At 37.1% G+C, this 23,857-nt stretch overlaps 1 protein-coding gene across 1 annotated transcript in view; it reads left to right on the top strand.

Moving 5' to 3' along the window:
• The window catches only part of DNAH7 (dynein axonemal heavy chain 7), a 246,362-nt gene that overhangs the window by 205,588 nt on the left and 16,917 nt on the right, over positions 1–23,857 (top strand). Inside the window, exons 57-61 of the mRNA XM_063077559.1 lie at positions 1,257–1,418; positions 3,861–4,061; positions 7,982–8,143; positions 18,625–18,810; positions 20,233–20,370. Coding sequence (XP_062933629.1) covers positions 1,257–1,418; positions 3,861–4,061; positions 7,982–8,143; positions 18,625–18,810; positions 20,233–20,370 — 849 coding nt within the window. The remainder of the gene's footprint in view (positions 1–1,256; positions 1,419–3,860; positions 4,062–7,981; positions 8,144–18,624; positions 18,811–20,232; positions 20,371–23,857) is intronic.

Here is a 23,857-nt window from a genome sequence, read left to right as displayed (position 1 = left end):
TTTTCTTTTTTTGAGGGGAAGGTACCCCGTGATATCATTTATACCAGTTTATGAGCTTGAGTTCATTTTAAAAAATCAAATTTGGGCAATAGCCCCAAGGTGAAACTTCTCTGATCCTGCCCCTCTCCCAGTCTCTAAGGAGACACTTGGACCCTCTTCAACTTTCCGGAACAATTATACATTATAGTCACTTTATCAGATTAGAATATGTTTTACTATTTACATCTCTAGGCTTTAATAGTTATCCAAATGAATTCACTATCAATGTTCTTACATTATACAGTCTAGAACAAGAAAATAATAGAGCAAAAACAATGAGAGATTCATCTTTCCAAATCAACATGACCTTGATGACCCTTTGAGCCCTTTGTGGTTCCTCTTTATGTCTCTCCCCACATCATACACTTTGATTATTCCCCGGACCTTGTGTAAGTCCTGCTCAGAGCATTGTCTTCACTTGCTGTCTCCACTTCTCCCAGGAGCAGTAGTACTGTACCCAGCTCTGTCTTGTTTTCTGCTGCTGCTTCTCCCTGCTAGTGACAATAAGCCATGTGCATTCAGAGAGGCCCTGAGACCCTACTCTTCCACTGCTGCCGTCACTCAAGGCCTCTTGCAAGGAGGCAGTTTAGTGATAAGGAGGCGATCCAGGAGCCACAGATGAGTCAGGTTATAGTAGAACTGAATTGCAGGAAAACATTCCCACAGAATTCTTTAAAGAAACTTTTAAATGGAAATTAGTGGCTAGTTCTTTTTATTATCTTAATTTTATGCAGCAGCCAAATTAACTAAAATATAGTTATCAAAGATCTGGAGAAAATAGGACAAGTTCATCTGTCTATATACAGTTTTCAGCTTTGGATTTTAGAAGTTGCTACAAGACATCTGGTCCCTTTCATCTCCTCATCTCCTCCTTAAGTTAAAAGTCGGCATCTTCTCTCTCTCTCTCTCTCTCTTTTTTTTTCTATTCTTCTATCAACAAGCAAAGACCCTACAGAATTTTTCACTTATTACTGTAATTGTTTCCTACGTGAATTGACTTGCTTTTTACTTAAGTGTTTATAGGACTCTTAGTCAATATGAGTTTTTGAGGGCTGCATATGTTTGGACCTTTTACGGATGCTACATACTTTTAATTTTAATATAGTTAATGTTAACATTTCTTGTTAATTTTAATATAGTTAATTTTAACATTTCTTGTAAATTGATTCTTTTAAAAAATGTATTTTAAGTAACATCTTTACTATTCTTGTACACAGGGGTATGGGGGATCAAAACTGAGCTCTTTATCTCTTGGTCAAGGCCAAGGGCCCATTGCCATGAGGATGTTAGAAAAAGCTATCAAGGAAGGAACATGGGTTGTCCTTCAGAATTGTCACCTGGCCACCTCTTGGATGCCAACCCTCGAGAAAGTTTGTGAGGTAAAAATGCAAGTTGACATTTATTAGATTTTATTTCCTCAACTCAATCTAATTGGTGACATACATATACCATCCAAGTAACTCCATTCCTGTCCTCTAATTTGGAGGGTGGCAGGTTAGTGGCTGCAGTACAGGAGAGATGGGCTCCCACTGAGAACTGCATATGGAGGAACAGAGGAGAGGTCACAGTCAGTCAGAACTTGGCAAATCCCTCTTAATAGGGGCAAGAGCCCATCCAGTGGGTCAGAAATACCCTTAATCCAAAGGAACAGGCTCAAAGATGAAAGTAAACCACAGAGTAGATATAAACCAATTTATTTTTACAACAATGGACCAAAGGCATCAAAGGAGATTGTTTAAGGTGAAATTCATAATAGCCATTCTAAACCAAAAAGCTTCAGAATGTAACTTTTCTTTTTTCCTTTTTTTTTTTTTTTTTTTGAGGACGGTAATTTCTTTATTAACTTTTTTCTTAAATAAAATCAATGAAAATACATTATAAAAACTTCACACCCATAGTAGGGTGAAAGTAGTATGTTTAGGAACTCCTTTGGGCTCCCCTCATCCAGTCCTACAGAACGTAACTTTTCTTTAGCTTGCTTCTCACCCACTTGGCAAGTTACCCTGCCACAGAGGATCCATCTGAAACCAAAAGGCTACTCCTCCCACCTTCCTTGCAGTGGATCACAGAACTTCCCTATTTTGGTGGACAGAAATTCCAGGAAAAAACTCCATGTAGCCCAACTGAGTAGACAGAAGACCCTGCACTTTATTTTAACAAACATAGAGCCTAAGTGTCTGCTGGAAAGTCCCCTGACTCCAGCCCCCTCCTAACTCCCTTTTCAGAGTCCCATAGGCTACTAATACTAAGGTATTGATAAGAACTTGCACTGCCCAGCCATCCAATGGAAACTTTAAGGGACAGATTGTTTTGTTTTTTTCTTTATGCCCCTTATCACTACTTCATTTGACTGTATTTCCCACTAGAATGTATGAGCCATGAAGACAGTAATTTTGTCTTTATCTGTTTTGTTCTCTGCTTTATCTCCAGCATCTCGAATAGTGCCTGGCCCATAAAAGGCAATCAATAAATATTCATTGAATTAGCGAATGAATATAGCTCCACCGCTTGAAACCTTTCAATGGCTTCCTATTGTGTGCACGAAGAAGTTCAAATCCCCAACATGACTTAGGACACCCTTCATGACCTGACCTTTTCCTGCCTCTCTAGTTTCATCTCTGGCCACTTTCCGTTTTCACTCCTATGCTCCAGCCATGTGAACTTTCACTTTCATTGCTACAGCACACTTTCTCAAGAATATAGGCCATCATAAGAGACATTATTTCTGCTTGCAAAATGATTCTGTTATTTGCCTTACCAACAGCTCCTCATCCTTCAGGCCTTGTAGTGGAGGTTTTATACTTGTGCCTGTCTCCTTATGGTTACTCTGTCTCCAACCCATTCCATCACCTGTTGAATTGCATCATATACCCATCACAGAGTCTTATGAAAGAGAAAAGCTGTCCCTAATGGATTAGAACTTGGCTCAAAGTCCCATTAATCATGTTGCTTAAGTCACTAGAAACAGGGCAGCTGGTGGGAGAAAGAAATGGTGCTTTCACCCACCATATTATTATTAAAGAACTTAGACACCACTTATACATCCTTCCTAATTTATCCCCACCCCTTCACCATATAAACGCTCAAATGTTTTTTTACTGATAAGAATTGCAATTTAAAGAAACATAGGTACCACTGACATGGACAATTGGGGGAGGTAGCAGTAGAAACAGGAAGAGGTGGAAAGGCCCATCATAATTACTCCTAAACCTTATACAGCCTCATGACAGTGCGAATTGAGAGTTCTGTAGCCCTCTATAGTTCAGGCCTCAATCTCCCCTTAAACAAATATAGTTGATAGTGGTCAGTTTTTATGCTGCAGGATATACCAGTTCTTTTTACTCTTTAAAAATACTCTCTCTTTTATTTTCCTTAGTCCCTGCTTGGTTTCATGTTGAGTTATCTGAGCATGTTGCTTATTCTCACAACCTGGCTTTGACAAGAAGAAAGGATTGGTCTTAATCTAGCTCTGGGGCAGAGAATTATTTCCGTGTATATTTCAGCAACATCCGTGCAGATCCGAGGGATTTTGGAATGTCTTATTTTAGCCAACTCTGAATTATATAATGTCTTTGTAAACTTCATAGTTATATGAATTAATTTTATCAAGGAGAATGACAACATTGGGCTTTCTCAATGAAGCATATTGTTTTAGGGACAGAATCAAATTTTAAAGCTTTTGCTGAAAATTGTGACAATTACATCTCTATTTTGTAAAAATGCTTCCTCCCCCTTCTGGCTCATCCCTTGCACATATGATCTTGAGATTTTTTTTGTTTGAGTTTTATTTACCTTTTTGTATCTGATTTATCTCCTTACAGGAGTTAAGCCCAGAATCAACGCATCCAGATTTCCGAATTTGGCTGACAAGTTATCCATCTCCAAATTTCCCTGTGTCAGTATTGCAGAATGGAGTGAAAATGACCAATGAAGCACCAAAGGGTCTACGGGCTAATATCATTCGATCATACCTCATGGACCCGATCTCTGACCCCGAGTTCTTTGGCAGCTGCAAAAAGCCTGTTAGTAATGGCTAAGTCTTGTTACCTCAGCCCTGTACAGCAATTCAAGTGGCCCCTGGTGATCATGAATGTGTGCACTGAGTAAAACTACAAATTAAATAGGCCTCCTGCACGGCAGTGCAGTTGGTTTTGATTACTGGTTATTGACTGTGCTGAAGTCAATTTTATTAATATTTTATTTTAATTTTACCACCAGCCTCATTCCTGCTCAGCTGAGATCTTATGGGGTGTCATTAATAATGTAGCTTTCTATTTAGAAAGTCAGCTGTAAGCCATTCCCAGTACAAATCTGCAAGGTTGGAGAATCTTGTTTCAGGATATTAACTGAGTCCTTTGCTATTTGGAGCCATATCTCTAAATTAAAACATTAAAATATTTCCTCCACATAACTATAATGAGAGCCAAAATGATTTTACTCCTTGATGGATGGGACTCACAAAGGTCTTTTTTAGTGTCACTAGGCAAGCAGGGAAACCACCCACTGCTTTCATGATTAGAATTCTGTGTGTGAATGTCTGTGACCTAAAATTGTTTCACAGTGTTTTACCATAATTAAAAATGGAGGAGTTTCTTTTTAAGAGGGGTTATGAACCTTATAAGTTTTTGCCATTAAAAAACCCACACTTTTGGTGTCTGGATATATCTTAAGTGCATGTTAAAAGAACACATTAAAAATAAAGAAGTACTTTCATTAAACAAAAGTATTGGGTACTATTAAAAAAAAGTGCCTATATTTTCAACTAAGTCAAACCTTATCCTAAGCTTCTAAGACTTACCGCATGACTATCTTTTGCATTGATTAAGCCCAGAGAGAGCAGGTTAAAGTTGCAAGTATAAAAATAGTACAAGGAACACTCTTATACCCTTTACCCATATTCACCTCCTGTTAATATTTTATCCTGTACACACAAGCGCGCGCGCACACACACACACAGCAGTTGCAGGTAAGTTAGATATATCATGATCTTTTATCCTATAATACTTTGATGTATATTTCCTAGGTATAGGGATATTATCTTATTCCAGTACAGTTATTACTTTTAACAAGAATACACTATTATGTCTAATCTATGGCTTGTGTTCCAATTTGTCCTCAGACAATTTCCCCTGTCTATGACAACATTGATCTAATGTTTGCTATTGCATTTAGTTGCCATGTCTTTTGCCTCTTTTAATCTGGAACATTTTTCCAGCCTTTTTTTTTGCCTTTTATGACATTGACATCTCTGAAGAACTCATCTTGCCCTGTTTTTTTAATAGAATATTTCTCATTTTGGATTTGTTTGATATCTTCTATGATTAGATCCAGGTAATTCGTTTTTAGCCAAAATACCCCACAAGTGATATTGTGTCCTCAGAGTGTCACATCTGGAGGCAGATGATACCCATCTGTCCCTCATTAATGATATTAATTTTGATCACCTAGACCAGGTTATTACTGCTTTTCAGTCTATGGGGAGGTATTTTAGGACCATGTAGATATCTTGTTCCTTGTCAAAATCCACTGCCCCTTCCCTCCGTCCAGATTTAGTATCCATTGATGGTTCTTTCCTGATCCAGTTATTCCTAGGATGATTACAAAATAATTATTTCCCAGCTCCAGCACTGCCTCCATATTTGACACTTGGTACTCTTCTGTAAGCAACAGCTCCCTCTTTTCCCCCATTTGTTTACCTATTATCGGTACAGACTTATGGATTCCTGGGTTGTTTCCCCAATGCTTTACAATTCATTACTATACTTAAGTCTTTTGGTGCTCAAATTGTTCCAGATGTAGTAAATTGGAACTCCTTTAAACTAGTTCCTCTATACTTGTTACAGATCTCATCTTTTTAAAAAAAAAAATTCTAGTAATAGTGGTGTTGGCACCTCTTACTCCAGGCCCATGTTGTATTTATCCTGCCCCTGTCCTGAAACAGCCATTTTTCTGAAGTGCCCCATTTCCTTTTAATGGAGAATAGTATTAGAGACCACAATCTGGGTGTTAGATGGACTCATTGCTACTGTGCTGTCTTTGGTTCTTGACCCTTTCAGTGGACAGAACTTAGAAATATGTATGTGTCACACACACGCACACAGAAGTATACAAATATACACATACACATATGTATAAACAAGTACCTGTGCTTATATATACTCACATACATAATTTAGAAGTGATGAGTTTATACCGTTACCTCTAGTTTCAGTCCATCTTCCAAGGATTCTTGCTTTTCTTCATTCCATGTTTGTATATTCCTTCTTCTATGGTGAGAAACTTGTCTTCCAACAACATTAACACATTTGCTGATTTGCTCAATTCTCTAATACATCTAAAATTGTTCCAGAATTAGCCCAACATGTTTAACGTTCTCCTGCCTCTGTGGTTAGATTTATGCTATTTTTCTTTTGTCTCCCACTTTCCCTTTCAAATCTGTTCATGAGGGAAACATTCCCCCTGCTTTTGGATAAAACTTGGGGCATTTCCATGACTTTTCTGATTACTGGAAGGAATAAAACGTCCTATGGTCATTTTAGATTGCAAGGCAAGTCTTGATCCAACATATTAATCATTAACTTTTATTTATTCAAAATTGAGGCTTCAACTCCCCAATATCTCACCTAGGGCCTGTAGTCAGTGGGCTTCATCCCCGCCGTCAAGGAAGAGGATGGCGTTGGCATCTTTTTTTTTGTAACTAACTCTTCCTGCACTTGATACCTGCTGATACTGACTGCTCAGTTCAGGGTGTGTGCAGGATGAGGTAGGGAGGTGCAGAAATTCCTGTTCTGGGCCAGTATTGCTTAGCGCTCTCTGGACTTGGCAGGGATTTAAAGCTGACTCTCTTGATGTTTTCTCTAGTGAGTTCTTTCATGGGTTCTCTGTAGGCACGTCTGCTGGACTCCTGGTCTATGACCCCATCACCTTTGGCAATGCCTCTCCTTCAGATGGCTACTCCTAATCGCCCTCAGCCTCTGCTTCTCCAGCATTTCCTTCATACAGGCTCTTACTGTTGGGGTTTACTCACCCTGTCACACAAGTCATCTTGACCAGGACAATTAAATATGACCCGTGGCTGCCATTCCTAGCCCAAGCTCCCCATCTGCTCCTTGGGTTTCCCAGTGGGTTGGCCCACTGTCGGTAGCAGGTGGGGAGTGGGGATGATTTCCCTTTCAGGATCCTCTATTGCAGCCATGAACTGCTCTTCTTCTTCAGGCATGAATTTTGCACATTTCCACCCTGTCCTGGCTGCATCAACTCTCTGAGTGGCCCCATTGATTCCTTCTCACTAACTTGAACTTAGAAGGTCGGCCCACATATCCTTTTTCCTTGAGGGTGAGGGAAGAGGGCTCCCAGCACAGCAGCTGCTCTCTCCAAGAAAATTCATCATAAATTCTTTCTCAAGCTCTATTTGACCATTTTATATTCTACTCGTGGGTTTTTGGGCTAACTGGTTAGAATTACCTCCTTTGAAATTACTCCATGGTGGGGCTGGTTGGTTAGCTCAGGTGGGTAGAGCACAGCTTTTGGATCCACATACTGGCCAGCTGCAAAAACAAACAAACAAAAAAATAAAGAAATTACTCCATGGTTGTCTGGAACCGCACATTGGAATTTGTATTTCTTGCCTTGTGATACTTCAGTTGGAAGCTCCAAAATCCTGTAAGGTAACATTAAATTAGATGAATTTACTATGCTTCCTAAAAACCTGATGTATACATAGCTACATGTGCTAACTGAACATGTATACAAATGGGCATAATTTTGCTTAAAGAGCATATAGAAACACACAATTCTGTTTTCGTTCTTTTCATACTTTGGGATGAATATATTCCTATTCTATTTATAAGTGAAAGGAATTTAATTTCATTTTAAAATATAGTTAATATAATGCAGTGTTAGTGGGAAAATAATGATGTGGCACCATTTCTTCTCACTACAGGCGGAATTCAAGAAACTGCTATATGGCCTCTGTTTTTTTCATGCATTGGTACAAGAGAGAAGGAAATTTGGACCGCTGGGGTGGAATATTCCTTATGAGTTCAATGAGACTGATCTAAGAATCAGTGTACAACAACTCCACATGTTCCTGAACCAGTATGAGGTATAAAAATCACAGCAAGGACATTACTGTTTTGTTCTTTATCATGTTGTAAGTGTTTGTACAGTAAGCAGGGACTTCTGATTAATTTCTGCTCTTATAAAACAAATATCAGGGTAGTTCCCAACAGTTTATTAAGTAGTCCTTTATTATAGCAGGATATTATAACTGCTACAGTAGGTAGTTAGGATGTCAGTTTGTCTAGTAAGAACCTATATTTTATTATTTATTTTGACACATAAACACCTATGGAGATCTGAAAAGTGATTGTATTGTACTTATTTTGAAATGGAACTTAGAAGACCATAAATCAACCAGGTTCCAATATGGAAAAAAACAAACCAATTTTCTTTTTTTCTGAAGCATGACTATTTTTATAGAAATGTCATTATACTATTATTCCAGAGTTTAGATCATTTGTCAGGAAAACAAAGTATTTATACAATTAATATTAACCTGAGGTATAGATTCTGGAAAGAAGCTGACTAGCCTAATGTTACATCAACCACATTTTATTCTCTGCAGTTCTGATGCACACACTCACACACACACATACACAAACACTGTGATAGTACCCTTTCTTTCTATACCACTTGGTTACCAACTGGATTTAAACATGCTCGCACCTTTGAAAAACTATTTGGTAAATCAACCCAAATGATCTATAAGGATATAAAGCTTTTTTTGAAAGTGAATCCTCTAAATTTTGGTAGAATTTTGTTCAAATTTAAGTAGACATATTTAACTAAATTATTCAATCAATGGAGTATCAAAAAACTTTGGTTTTTGAAACTTTTAGTAAATTATGATCATTGAACAAAAGGCTTGCAGATAGAAAGGCATTGAATTCTATCTCTATAAAAGCAGAGGAGGAACTGAGCAAATATCGAGAGTTCAAATGGCACATCTAAACTGATGTAAAGAATCTTTTATCTGAGCTTTTGTGTTAAATTGGGCAGATTCCTATTCTGTACTAAAATGGAAAGAATTGAGAAAACCTTCAATTTTGCAGCATCTGAATTTGCCAAAACATTCAAAAGAATCATAAATGTGATGGGTTTCTTTCTTGTAGTAACATTAATTTTTTTTTAAAAAGGTGCTAATAATGGAAGCAAAAAAGCAAGTGATACAGTGCTTGAGGAAGTATTTGAGCTAAAATAATTACATGTTTTAATACAAAAAATAATAATAATAAAATAAAAAGATGAGGAGCTCTCCCATTTAGTACTTTCTTCTGGACACCTCAATTAAAAGTATGCAGGTATGCAAGGCTGGTTAAACACTTGAAAATCAATTGATATAATCCTTCACATCAATGGGCTAAAGAAGAAAAATCACATAATCACATCAATAGATGTAGAAAAAGTATTTGGCAAAATTTAACACCCATTCATGATAAAATAAAACTCTCAGTAAACTAGGAATAGATAGAAGCTCCTCAACTTGATAAAGAATATCTACAAAAAAAAAGTACAGCTAACATTATACTTAAATGGTGAGAGACTAGAAACTTTCCCACTAAAATCAGGAACAAGGCAATAATGTCTCCCTCACCACTCCTTTTCACCATTGTACTGGGAGTCCTAGCTAATGCAATAAGACCATAAAATGAAATAAAGGTAATTTGATTGGAAAGGAAGAAATAAAATTTTTATTCACAAATAACATGTCTATAAGTAAAATCCAAAACAACAAAAAAACTCCCAGAACTAATAAGTGATCATACCAAGGCTGCAGTATACAAGGTTAATATAAAAAAGTCAATTGCTTTTCTATATACCAGCAATGAACAAGTGGAATTTTATATAAAAAACACAATACCATTTATATTAGCATCCTCCAAAACAAAATACTTAGATGTAAATCTAACAAAATATGTATAAGAGCTATATGAGGAAAACTACAAAACTCTGATGAAAGACATCAATGAATTAAATAAATGAAGAGATATTCCATGTTTATAAATAAGAAGACTCAATATTGTCAAGATCAGTTCTTCCCAACTTGATCTATAGATTCAATGTAATCCCAATCAAGTTGTTTTCTAGATATCAACAAACTGATTCTAAAGTTTATAAGAGGTAAAAAACCTAGAATAGTCAATAGAACACTGAAGAAGAGCAACAAAGTTGGAGGACTGACACTACCCAACCTCAAGACTTACTATGAAGCTCCAGTAATCAGGACCGTGTGACATTGGTGAAAAAACATGCAGATCAGTGGAACAGAATAGAGAGTTCAGAAATAGACCCACATAAATATAGTCACTGATATTTGACAAAGGAGCAAAGGCAACACAATGGAGAAAAAATAGTCTTTTCAACAAATGGTGCTGGAACAACTGTACATACATGGACCAAAAATGATTCTAGACACAGACCTTACACCCTTCACAAAAGTTAACTCAACATTGATCACAAACCTAAATGTAAAACACAAATCTATAAAACTTCCAGTTGATAACATAGGAGAAAATCTACATGACATTGGTTGTGTGATATGACAGGGAAGAACTAAAAAGTTCAACTTTATTAAGATTAAAAATTCCTGCTATCTGAAAGACACTGTTAAGAGAATGAAAAGACAGGCCATAGACTGGTAGGAAATATTTGCAAAAGACACATCTGATAAAGGTCTGTTATCCAAAATATACAAAGAACTCTTAAAACTCAACAATATGCAAACAAACTACTCAATTAAAAAATGAGTCAAGGACCTTAACAGATACCTCACCAAAAGAGACATATGGATGGCAAATAAGCATACGAAAAGATGCAACACATCATATGTCATCAGGGAAATTCAGATTAGGACAATGAGATACCACTACACACCTATTAGAATAGCCCAAACCCATAACACTGACAACACCAAATGCTGGTGAGGACGTGGAGCAACAGGAACTCTCATTCATGGCTGGTGGGAGTGCACACTAGTGCGGTCACTTTGGAAGACAATTTGGTGGTTTCTTACAGAAGTAAACATATTCTTACCATAGGATCCAGCAGCTGCACTCCTTGATATTTACCCAAAATAGTTGAAAACTTATGTCCACACAAAAACCTGCACGTGAATATTTATAGACGCTTTATTCATGATTGCCAGAACAACCAGGATGTGCTTCAAGATGTGAGGAGAGAAACCGTAGTGCATCCAGACAATGGAATATTATTCAGTGCTAAAAAGAAATGAGCTATCAAATCATGAAAAGACACGGAGACAACTTAAATGTTTATTGCTAAATGAGAGAAACCAGTCTGAAAAGCCTACATATTGTGTGATTCCAACAACGTGAATTCTAGAAAAGGCAAAATTATGGAGACACTAAAAATATCATTGGTTGCCAGAGCTTAGGTGGGAAGGAGGAATAAATAAATGGAGCAAAGAGGATTTTTAGGGCAGTGAAAATATTCTGCATGGTATTAGAACGGTGGATGCACATCATTATAAATCTGTCCAAGTTTATAGAATGTACAACACTAAGAGTGGATCCTAATGTTAACTATGGGCTTTGAGTAATAATGATGTGTCAATGTAGCTTGATCAGTTGTAATAAATGTATCACTCTGGTAGGGGATGTTGATAACGGAGGAGGCTATGCATGTCTGGGGGCAGGGGATATACGGGAAATCTCTGTATTTTCTGCCCTATTTTGGTGTGAACCTAAAACTGTTCTATAAAAATAAACTCTCTTTTAAAAAGTGCAAATCAGGAGTTCCAGTCAAGATGGCAGAATAGACCGTCCGCAGCGTCACTCTCTCACACAAATCAACCAATTTACAACTATAAATATGTAAAAACAGCCAAGCTGGGGTCACCAGAGCTCAGGGGAAGAGGTGGAGAGACCTACAGAGTTCATGAAGGCGGGAGAAACCACGATGAGAGAAACAAAAAGCTGCTTGGAGGGTTTCGAGCCGCAGCTGCTTTAATGCTGGAACTGCTGAGCACATGGAGCAGGAGCCGGCAGAAGGCGCAGCTGAGCCCTTTGGATGGAGTTACTTGGAGTTCGCAGGGGAGAAGAGGGCCTTGGTGGTCCCCAGGACAGCAAGACCACCAATAGGGTTCCTGTGAACCCACGCAGGAGCGAGGAGCCAGAACAGCTGAAAAAGGGGAGCCATTCAGAGGCTGGTGAGTCATCGCAAGGGACTGCGCAGGGCCTGTCCCATGGGAAGTGTTTGGAGCACGGGCGGTGGGGGAGACAGGCCCACTGGGAGAACACAGGGACACAGCAAGGACAGCCAATCTGCCCCCCATTCAGTGCAGGACCACTCAGAGGAGACTGGTCGGGAATGCAGAATTGCATGGGGAGCAGTTTGATGAAAAAAACTCAGGCCCAGATCAGAGTTTCTACACAACCCAGGTGTATCCAGTCTCTGGGGAGCCAGAAGTACCTATAAGGTCAAAAACCATTAAACCCTGAGCTGCACAAAAAGCCTTCCCTAGGGAAACAGCAGAAAAACAGCAATTTAGCTCAACCACACAGCTCAAGTACTGGTTCCCACAGGAAGTTCCCCCATTTTAGAAGTAAGCAAAGGACAAAAAATTATTTCTGGCCCATGCACACCATAAGCATCTAGGGACCTGCCAGGAGACCTGAAGCATGAAGCCAGGGACCGGACCACCCGCCCACATCCAGGCACACTGCCACCATCAAGGAGCATGCCAAAAACATCATCTCCATGTGGGTGGCCCACACAGCCACCACAGTAACCACGGTTGCTGCAGAAGTGGCTAGACATCACAACCACCATGCAGATGGTCTGCCAGCCACTGGAGTGCATTGACACAAGGAGAGTCACCAGCAGAGACCAAAGAAAAGAAGAGGATGTCTCTCTCGACAAAGCCCATTCTAGAGTGACAGAAGAAGCATCTGCTTTATGATAATATTGGAGGACCTGAACACACCTCTCAGCATTGGACAGATCATCTAGGCAACAAGTCAACAGAGTAATCATTACTCTTTCAGAGGGAGAGAAGAAATCTAGGGTAATCAGTGGTGTGAGAGGGGAGGGAAAGGGGGATGGGGAGAGATAGGACAAGGGGCATAAGGAATAAGTACAATTTGTAACTATATATATATATACTAGCAATATTGATTTGATCAACATATGTCAACATTGAATCTCAAAAATATGTATAATCAATTATGATTCAATAAAAAATTTTTTTTAATTAAAAACTTTTTAAAAAAGTGCAAATCAGTGAAAAGATTTGGTTCACTATAACTGATTTGGAACATCCTTCTATGCCATGCTAACTAGTTTGGTAGTTATTCTATATTGATGTGCTTTTAGTAGAATATTTGCACTTTAGAAAAACCACCCTGGCAACAGAGTAGAGAGTAGATTAGAGGGTTTTCGGTGCCAGGCCAGTTTTAGAAAATATTATGAATTGAATTGTGTCCCCTAAAAGACATGTTGAAGTTCTAATCATGGTACCTCAGAATGTGGCCTTAATTTGGAATGGCGTCATTGCGTATATAACTAGTTAAGTTAAAATGAGGTTATGCAGGAGTAGGGTGGGGCCTTAATCCAGTATGACTGGTGTAATCATAGGAAGAGGGACTTTTGGACACACAGAGAAAGGAAAGATACATGGAGGAGCTACCAGAAAAAAGAGACAAGGAAGGATGCTCATGGAGGCTGTGGAGGAAGAGTAGCCCTGCCAATACCTTGATTTCAGTCTTTTAGCCTCCAGACTATTAGATAATAAATTTCTATTATTTTAAGCCACCTAATGGCAGTCATAGGAAGGTAATACAGAAGACCATTGTGATAACCCAGGCACGAGATAAAAAGAGTTTAAACTAAAGCTTTTGAGCTAGGATAGGGAACATGGTAGAGTTACCATAGATATGCAGAGGAAAAGATTGAAAATGACACATATTAAATGGTAAAGGGAGAGGGAGAAATCCTGGCTTGTGTTTGTTTTCTAGTGTGAGTTGGTTGTGTTACCATTCATTAATCCAGACAGGGAACACTGCCAGGAACTAATAGTGTATAGCAGGTGGGTGAGAAGATATCTAGGTAAAGATGCCTAGTTGGCTCTCGGCATATAGATATAAAACTCCAGGGAAGAGAGAAAACACAAAATAGAGATTTGTGAATTAGTCAAGTGTTAGAAGACGCCCCAAAACATAGGCGATTTTACAGGGAAGCCTCGTGGCATAAGAAAAAAGCAAATGACTGAGTGTTGGTGAGCACCAAATATCAATGGTGGGAGAGAGGACGGAAGATGTGAAAATTACAGGCTGAGCAGGCAGGAAAAAAGCAGAAGAGAACAAGTTGAGTAAGCAGGGAATATCAAGAATAGCCCATCCATCAAATGCTACAGAGCGTAAACTAAGTGCCCATTGGATTTGTGACAGTAACTTCAAAAGAGTGTTATATGTCTTTAAATGCTGGACTCCATCTAGCCTACAGAACTTTGCAGAAATAATACTGTATTTATTTGGGAAAAATGACTAATTTATACATGTCCTTTGGTTTCTTCTAATCCACTTATAGTGAAAGAATATATATATATATGTAAATATATATATATGATACTGAAATGTTTTCACAATGGTAAGTAACTATGGTGCAAGTATGAGCTATTGCACTTTCATCAAGAATCTTTTAATGTCATATATAACTGACTGAACTGGTTTCTTCTATTAAACAACAATTCTGCAGTGCTTCCCATTTCTTCTGCTACTTGACAAACTGCTACTTGTGAGTCACATATAATTCCTTAAGAGTTAAAGAGGGATTCACTGAGAAATGTCAATTCACAGCTCCCTTTGATATCATTAAGTCTAACGCAATCCTTCATCAACAATCAACATTTTTTCTTAAAACAAAAATGATCCAATGCCCTAACGAAGAAAGCAATCAGAATTAACTGTCCCTCTCTCTCTCTGTCTCTCTCTGTCTCTCTGTCTCTCTGTCTCTCTCTCTCACACACACACACACACACACACACACACACACGCATGCAAAACCTAGACTAACAACAGTCATTGCCATCAAGGGAATGAATAGAACGAGGAAATCAATGAAAGAGGGATAGATGCACTAATCTCCACTTGGGAATGAGAATGGGTTTATGGCTGAAAAAGAAAATAAAATCCCAGGACCTCCTAACTTGTACCAGAATGTGCTCTTCTGGCTCCTAAGTTGGTACAGTGGGTCAGCCATGGCAATGAAACAAAATCTATGTTCTAATTCTAATTTTCTGTGAATAAAAGTCAAACTGGAAAAAAAAAAAGAGAGATTTTAGGAGTCCTCGCTCTATGCCTTGGAAATATGACCTTTGTAGGTTCCCTCCACCACAGTCAAGAATATATAAAGAAGAAAAGCAAGCCCCTGGGAAGGTGAAATCTATAGGCAAACCTCGGGCATTCAAGAGGAATTGAACATCAATAGAAACTTGAAGGAACAAGATTTCACAAAAACGTTTTGGCTGAAATACATCATCAAGCACATATTTCTGGTCAGGTGCTGGGCATCTATAAGCTGATGTAACATGATGTGCTTTGTAAAAAATTATAGGTCAAGGAGTACAGAAAAACTTGGGAAGCAAGCAGAATAAGAAATGATTATCTTATGGAATCCTATTTCTATGAAGAATTACTAAATGCTGCTGTTCTGCGTTTTTCATTCTCTGCCTGCATCAAAGTAATAGAACCACCAACCACTCGGCCCTCAAGCTAGAAATGTGGGAGTCATTGACGCTCAGATTCCTTATCCCTCCCCGGCCATATCTTACCTTCCACACTCCCCACCTCCACCCTCTATCCCGTGCCCTATACTGAGCAACTATGGTCTGCTTGCTTGTCTCCCATTGTGATGTGTTTTTTCACATCTCTGAGCTTTCACATACATTTTCCTCCTACTCTGAGTGCCCTTTTCTGTGCTCAATCCTTGTCTACTTTTGGGACTCTTTTTTGAATAATCAACTCAGACTCAGGAACCAATTTTGCCGCCCATTGGTCCATTTCTACATGCCACTTTGGCTGACAGTTACTTCGTCCAGCCTTGTGTTCAGGATCCTTATCATTATGGGAGAATACCTATAAAAACAGGAGGTGATTGCAGATTATTTTGATCTTCCATGGTCTACTTGCCCATAATCTCTGAGATCCTGTCCCTAAAATACTATAGCATAGTGACCAGAAACATGGGAACCCAGGCCTCAATTTGTTCTGGCAGGCTTGACAGAGCTGTGATACGTGTACATTACTGGGAACTACAAACTTTTGCTGAGAAGTGGAGCACATTTTGCCAAATCAGGAGCTACTAAGCTATATGGTGACTTTGATTTATTTACTCTTGTATGCTCAGTACCTAAACCAATGCATGGAGTAGGTAGCTTTGTAAGTGTTTAATGAATCAATGATAAGTAGAAAGATCTTCAAGTTCTCAAAAACAAAAATGGCAACACTACTATTTGTAGAAATTTAACATAATAATTGCTGCATTTAAAATGAATGAGAAATGGAAAAAGTGTTCAATAAATGGTGATAGAATAATTGGTTATTTGCTAAGGTTAGATTCTTTATACTATATTATTCCTGATGAATTAATAAAAAGCTAAATAGGAATATTTAAATATAAAAGGAGAAAATACGGGTGGATATACATTACGTATTTGGCAAATGGGCAATTGCTTTGTTGTTCTTATATTGGTAATTGTGTGTGTGTGTGAGGCCCAACCCTAACTCCTCACCCTCACCCTAACTTCACCCCCAAGGCAACCAATTTCTCCTAAATTCATTGCCTTAAGTGCCAGTTCTACCAAATAACAAGTCTCATAATTTCTAACCTTTAATTCTATAAATTTTCCCTCTCTACTCATTACTACCTACTCTTCCCTAGTGCTAATATTTTTATTGAAGAGATTCCTCAAAGCGGGATCACTGGAATGTAGTATATGTACACTGCAAATTTTAACAAATAACTGTAAGAGAATGCAAAGCACAAAAATGATAAAAATAAATCCTCATGTAAAAGATTGCTGTATTTTAGTATAAAATATTTTTAAATGTTGCTATATTAAAATACCATAAACTATTAAACATCATACAATAAAAGACACATAAAAATGGAAAAAATAACCAAAATTTATTGACAGACTGATTCAATATCTTTTTAAAAAGCTTGTTAAAAGAAAAAAATAATTCAAATTAGAAAAACTCATAAATGAACAGAGTCAATAATTTATAAAATAAGAAATACAAGTCATGAATAGACATTTTTAAAATGTCCATAACAAAAACATAATTGAAAGTTGAAAACAATTTTATTGTTTGTCCATTTTTTTCCCCTAAATTGATTATACAGTACTCAGTTTTGTTGACAGCAGTGAGAAATGGAATTCTCTGTACTGCTGGTAGGTATGTAAGTATTTATGCTCAGGATAAAAGAAATTGAAATGTGAAAAATCAATATCATTGCATTCATAAACATTTAAAAATTCTGTATACTAGAGAACATAATAAAAAATCAAAAAGAAGCCTAGCAAAGATATTTCCACAAATTTGATAAAGACCAATTTATAAGAGCTTATACAAATAAACAAAACTATTAAAATTTTAATAGAAAAAAAGGATAGGAGGCTACTTCAGAGGACAACAAATGTTATTAAACATTTGAAAAAATTATGAACCTTAACAGTACTCTAGAAAATGCAAATTAAAATAATATTCATTATCTTTGACCTATCAAATTATCAAAGATTTAAAAACTGTCTCTTATAATTGGTATAGCCTTTTGGAAAAGCAGTTTGGTAACATTTATAAGTTGCTTTTTTATAAGCTTCTTTCCTTGGGGAAAAACACAGTAATTTCCTTTATAGGAATCGAGACTGAAAAAATCATTAGAAATTTTAAGAAATGTATATTTAATGAAACATACTTCAACACATTAAAAAAAGGAGCAAAAGAAAAAAATTAGGAGCAACTGAAGTGCTCAAAATTAGAAGACAATTATTAAAATAGTATTGTCAAAGAATGGTTCGGAAATGGTAAAAGAAATACGAAATTTGGTGAAAAAACAAATGCAAAATTGTGTATACAGTGTGATTCCAATTGTCAAAATATATATGTATATAAAAAAGGTGGTGAAAGAAATTAACACTGCTTATCTGTTAATTATGTCACTTAGCACTGTGAGATTTGCAAGGATGTGTTGCAAGGATGACATTATGATCTAGCTCATTTGTGTCTAGCACATAGTAGGTATTCAAATAATGCTGGTTGAATAGTAAATGAGTTCACAAGTCAATAGAGGACTTCTGTCCTCAACATTGAATGTAAATGAAAAACCAAAAAAGGGGAGAAAGACCCTGGGAAAAACTGGAATTAGCAGGGCAGTATATAAAGGGAAATTGTGTTAAGGCAAACTTTTTGCAAGATGTTTAATTTAATGAAACAAGAAACACGATTCTGTATAATGTGCTACTGATATCTCAACTGGTTGAGTGACTTGAGCTCTCAATTTGAGGAACTGCCTTACGACGCTCTGCGATACATGACTGGCGAGTGCAATTACGGTGGCAGGGTCACCGACGACTGGGACCGGCGCACGCTGCGCAGCATTCTAAACAAGTTCTTCAACACAGAACTAGTTGAAAATCCAGACTATAAATTCGACTCGAGTGGCATCTATTATGTCCCTCCTTCTGGTGATGTAAGTATGCCTTTCAAAAAATTAAAAGCTGCACAGGCATTCCTCTGGTAGAAATGATATTGCAAACCCCATGCGTAGATGGAGTTAGTGGTTTCCTGTTTGCTGTAAAGTGAGAACTTATTAGAAACGTGTCTCACCCGAGAATAGCTTCCTCAGTGGCTGGAAATTCTATCAAAATAAATCCAGCCCTTTGGGTAAAAAAGGCATTTCCCCAGTTAAAATGAAAATATACAGGAAAGAGATTCCAGAACATTATTAACAATAATGTTTAACATTTACATCACAATTATTTGTATCAGTTACAAGCACTTATCTCACTAGAACATCAAATTAACATTGGCATTATTATCTTATCCCTTTTACAAATGAGAAAGCAGGTTCATTAAGGTTGAATGACTTGCCCAAGACCACGCAGCTGGAAGGAGACAGTCACAGAAACACCACAGCACAGGTCCAAGGTTTCCTTCTGCTCTTCTTCCGTCCTATCCACTGCCTTCAGGTTATCACACAATAGATTTCTAAGGACTGCCAGAACAACCAAGTTGGTTCTCAGTTTTATTCCCATATTGAAAGTTAAACACATGGCCACATGTAACAGAGACACATCCTATAACCCCTGACCCTAACCCCATCATCTACTAGTATTAATACTAGCTGAGGGCAGATATTGATATGGATGAAGGGAATTATCAGTCCCAGAGCCTAGGCCACCGATTGGGTGGAGCAAGTCATCATGGGAGATTGGGAAGCAAGATCTCCAATGATGAATTGTCAAGTGAGGAAAAAGCAAGATGAAGTAAGGTGTGTGTAACATGACCCATATGGTAAAACTGTCAATGACCAAACCCCACTTACCATATATGTATATGGATGTTTGCATATGATTATATGAGCATCAAGAACGGTATGAAATTTTGATAGAAGTCCATGTAAATAAAATATAAAGTGTGCACAAATGCATAAAAAGATATGTAACATTAATGGTGGTTATATAGGCATAATAAAATTTTAGATAATTTTACTTTTCTGAATTGGGTGGATTTTTTACAATACGAGTAAACAAAATAACCAGAGTAAATCAGAAAAAAAAGTATTTTTGTTGTAATAAATTTAAGAATAGTCATCAGCAAAATGTGACACACAGACTTCCCTGGAGGAAATTTCTAAACGAAGTTACCAGAATTCCTCTCACCCCATTTAAAAGCCGATTCCAATTGAATGGTGCATTTTCTTTTTCTCTCAAAATATGTCGATATATATTTTTAAAACTTTTGGCCCACGCTGAAAGAAAATGAAAGCATTCAGAGTCCAGTCTCACAGGCTCATCCACTCAATAATCTGAGTATTGAAAATTACCTCTTTTCTGTGAGTTCTACAGAACGGATTTCTAACCTCCTGACTTCTTGATATTCATCTTTGCAGCACAAAAGCTACATTGAATATACAAAGACTCTGCCACTGACCCCAGCACCAGAAATCTTTGGGATGAATGCCAATGCAGATATCACTAAAGATCAGTCAGAAACTCAGCTGCTGTTTGATAACATTCTTCTTACCCAGGTGAGTGCTCTGTACAGGAGCTGGCTTCGGAGGCATGTTTGGCTCCTCAAACAGCATGTGCCAAATGTATATCTACAAAATAAAATTTAAAAAAAAAACAAAAACAAAAAAACAGCATGTGCCAGCACAGCAGAGGCTCCCTCCACAATTATTTTTTTACAGATTTATTTATTTATTTTTAATTTTTTTTCATTGTATGTGTTTATGCGGTACAGTTTGTTGTTTCGATACACACATATATTGTATAATCAGAATAGTTAGCATATCTGTCACCTAAATGTTTATCATTTCTTTGTGGTTATAACGTTCAAGATCCTCTTTTCTGGCTATCTTGAAATATATAAAACAATATTAGTTATTGTCACCCTAGGGCTCCAGAACTTATTCTTCCTATCTAACTGTAACCGTGTAACTTTGTACCAGTCTACCAGCTTTACCCTAGGCCCCCACCCACTGCCACCTCCCTTTCCCTGCCTCTGGTAACCACCATTCTACTTTCTGCTTCCTCTTTTAAATTTATTTTTCTTAATTGATCATGATAATTGTATATATTTATGGAGTGCAATATATTTGGGTACATTCATACTGTGTGCAATGATCCTATCAGGGTGCTTAGTATACCCATCACCTCAAACATTTGTCACTTATTTTTGTTAGGAACATTTGATGTCATTTTGACTAGCTATTCAAAGATACACAGAACTTTGTTGTTAACTGTAATCTGCTTATATTACTATAGAACCCTAGATCCCATTCTTCCTATCCCTCTACTATTTTGTATTCACTGACCACCCTCTCTTCCTCCGCCTTCCTATTCCCCTGACCACTCTCTAGTAACCACTACTCTACTCTCTACTTCTATGGGATCAACTTTTTTTAGCTTCCACAGATGAATGAGAACATGTGGTATTTCTGTGTGCCTGGCTTATTTCACTTAATTTTCTCCCAGCTCATCCATGTAGCTGCAAATGGCAGAATTCCATTCTGTTTTATGACTGAGTAGTCTTCCATTGTGTCCATGTACATTTTCTTCACCCAATCGTCCATGGAAGGACATTTAGGTTGGTTCCAACTTTTGGCTATTGTGAATAGAGCCATGATAAACATGGGAGTGCAGGTGAGCCTTCAACTTATTGATTTCTATTCCTTTCAGCATACACCCAGTAGCAGGATTCCTGAATTATATGGTAGTTCCATTTGTAGTTTGAGAAAATTCCATACTGTTTTCCACAGTGGCTATACTAATTTACATTCCTACCCACAATGTAGGAGAGTTCTCTTTAATCCTCATCCTTATTAGTAGTTTACCAATCCTCATTAGTAGTTTCTAATAATAGCCACTCTGACTTGGGTGAGATGATATCTCATTGTGGTTTAGATTTGCATTTATCTGACGGTTAGTGATGTTGAGCAAGTTTTCGTATACCTGTTGGCCATTCGTATGTCTTCTTTTGAAAAAATGTCTATACAGTTCCTTTGCCCATTTTTAAATCAAATTCTTTGGCTTTTTATTATTGTTATTTCAGTTCTTTGAATATTGTCCTCACACAGTTTTATCTGTTAAAGTAGGGAAGGAAGCATTTAAAGGAAAAGAAAAAAAAAAATAACACGCACACCTTAAATGTATGGGTTTTTTCCATCAGCCTTTTGTTTTGGAACCAAGGCCTATTGTTTGAGTACTACTCTGCTTCTAGGAGTTCCATTTTGCTTTTCCTGCATGAACCATACCCCAATACATTATCTATTACGTCCTTTTAAGATTTCTTTAAAGTAGAAGAATTTCAGAGATACTTGAGAAACAGATTGACTACAGAATCTATCTACATAGAATCTTACCTATTTTATTTTCCAGTTTCTTACTAATTCAACAGCAACTTTTTAAAATGACCATATATAAAAAATATTCCAGATCACATAACCTAGTTTACACAGAAACAGTTTCTTTCACACTAATATTTTATCAGAGAATATATGTGAAAATATATGTTTGCAATAGTAAGTACAAAACGAATAAAAAGGTGTAGGAGAAAAATACAGCTGAATTTTGGCTGACATGCAGCCCTGATTGGCATAGCAGAGTAACCTTCAAAGACATCAGAATTTAATACGCCGCGGGCACCAGTCAGTACATTTGAATGAAAAACATTTGTTAATCTTGCTTGTCTGTTAAGAGATCTTCTTGTGTATTGTTCTCCCTTTGTGCTCAGTTATTTATTTGTTGTCAATTTTGTTTAACTTTTGAAAGCAAATTAGTCCAATTGCAAGAGTTCCCATAATGATTAAATGAAATTTTAATAAATTAAGGATGAATATTCAGACAAGCAAATTATCCTACTAACTGAGTTCTATTTTTATGGAATCTTAGAGTAGAAATGATAATAGTTAATACTTATATAGTGCTTACTGTGTGGTAGCACTGTTCTAAATGCTTATGTATAGCAATGTAATGCTTATGGCGATCCTATGAGGGACTATTATTATTCCCATTATTCCCATTTTACAGCTAGAAAACTGAGGCACAGAAAGATTAAGTAGTTTGCCCAAAGTTAGCTTTGGACTGGAAGCCAGGCAGTCTGGCTCCTACTAGTTTGGCTCCAGAATCTGCATTCTAAACCACTGTGCTGTACTCTCTTTGTGGATTCTAAACACGGAGAAGATGTAGAAGACGGATAGCCAGAGATGCTGAAAAAGCTAAAAGTTAGGAAGATAATATGTTGTGCTATCATTGATCGAAGAGTCTATGGAACTCCTTTCTTTGGTCTATTTTACAAAGACACTTTTTAATAACGCAAAAAAGGACTAAGCACTTTTATGTCTATCTTATATGTTGACAGCACTAAAATCAGTTATTGCTTGGGTGTAAAAATATATATACAAACACGAATAAGTAGATCTTTAGGAACATTAAAGGCATGTAATATATAATAGTCTGACAACAGGACCTTTACATTGTCTTTTGACTTTATTTAAACGTGATGGGGTGTGCAACATTCTAACACATGAGCTTGTTCTAACAGAAAATGACTCAGAACCAAACAAATAAATTTAAATACACAAGAGGTATCTTTTCAGTATGTGATTAAACCACTTCTTTCAATATTCTCAAACACAGATTGGCAAGTGCAGTAGTTCAGTGATTCTAGACTGGGTTTATCACTACTCAGAGGGAAAGAGACCAGAACTACAGAGCTTGGAGAATGAGTTAACGATGACAAGACTTTTATATTATGTATTAACCAATATACACATATCTTAGAAAAAATAAAAGAGGGAGATATCAGAGTTGAGAATGTTGCTTTTGTGGAGCTCTTTTGCTTATGCTTAACTACCACACTCTATTTTGAATAGAAAAATGTTTCAACTTAAAAAATGTAAAACTAGATAGGGTCTAGGATCTCTGAAAAAGTTAAACTCTGTGATGTCTCCTTGAAAATGGATTCCATACATCTTTAATTGTTTAATAAAAGGAAAATTATCCTTAGAAGAT

Source organism: Cynocephalus volans, chromosome 1 (assembly GCF_027409185.1).
Source record: "Cynocephalus volans isolate mCynVol1 chromosome 1, mCynVol1.pri, whole genome shotgun sequence".
In the NCBI taxonomy this organism is placed as follows: domain Eukaryota; kingdom Metazoa; phylum Chordata; class Mammalia; order Dermoptera; family Cynocephalidae; genus Cynocephalus; species Cynocephalus volans.
This window is presented reverse-complemented; position numbering and strand designations above follow the sequence as displayed.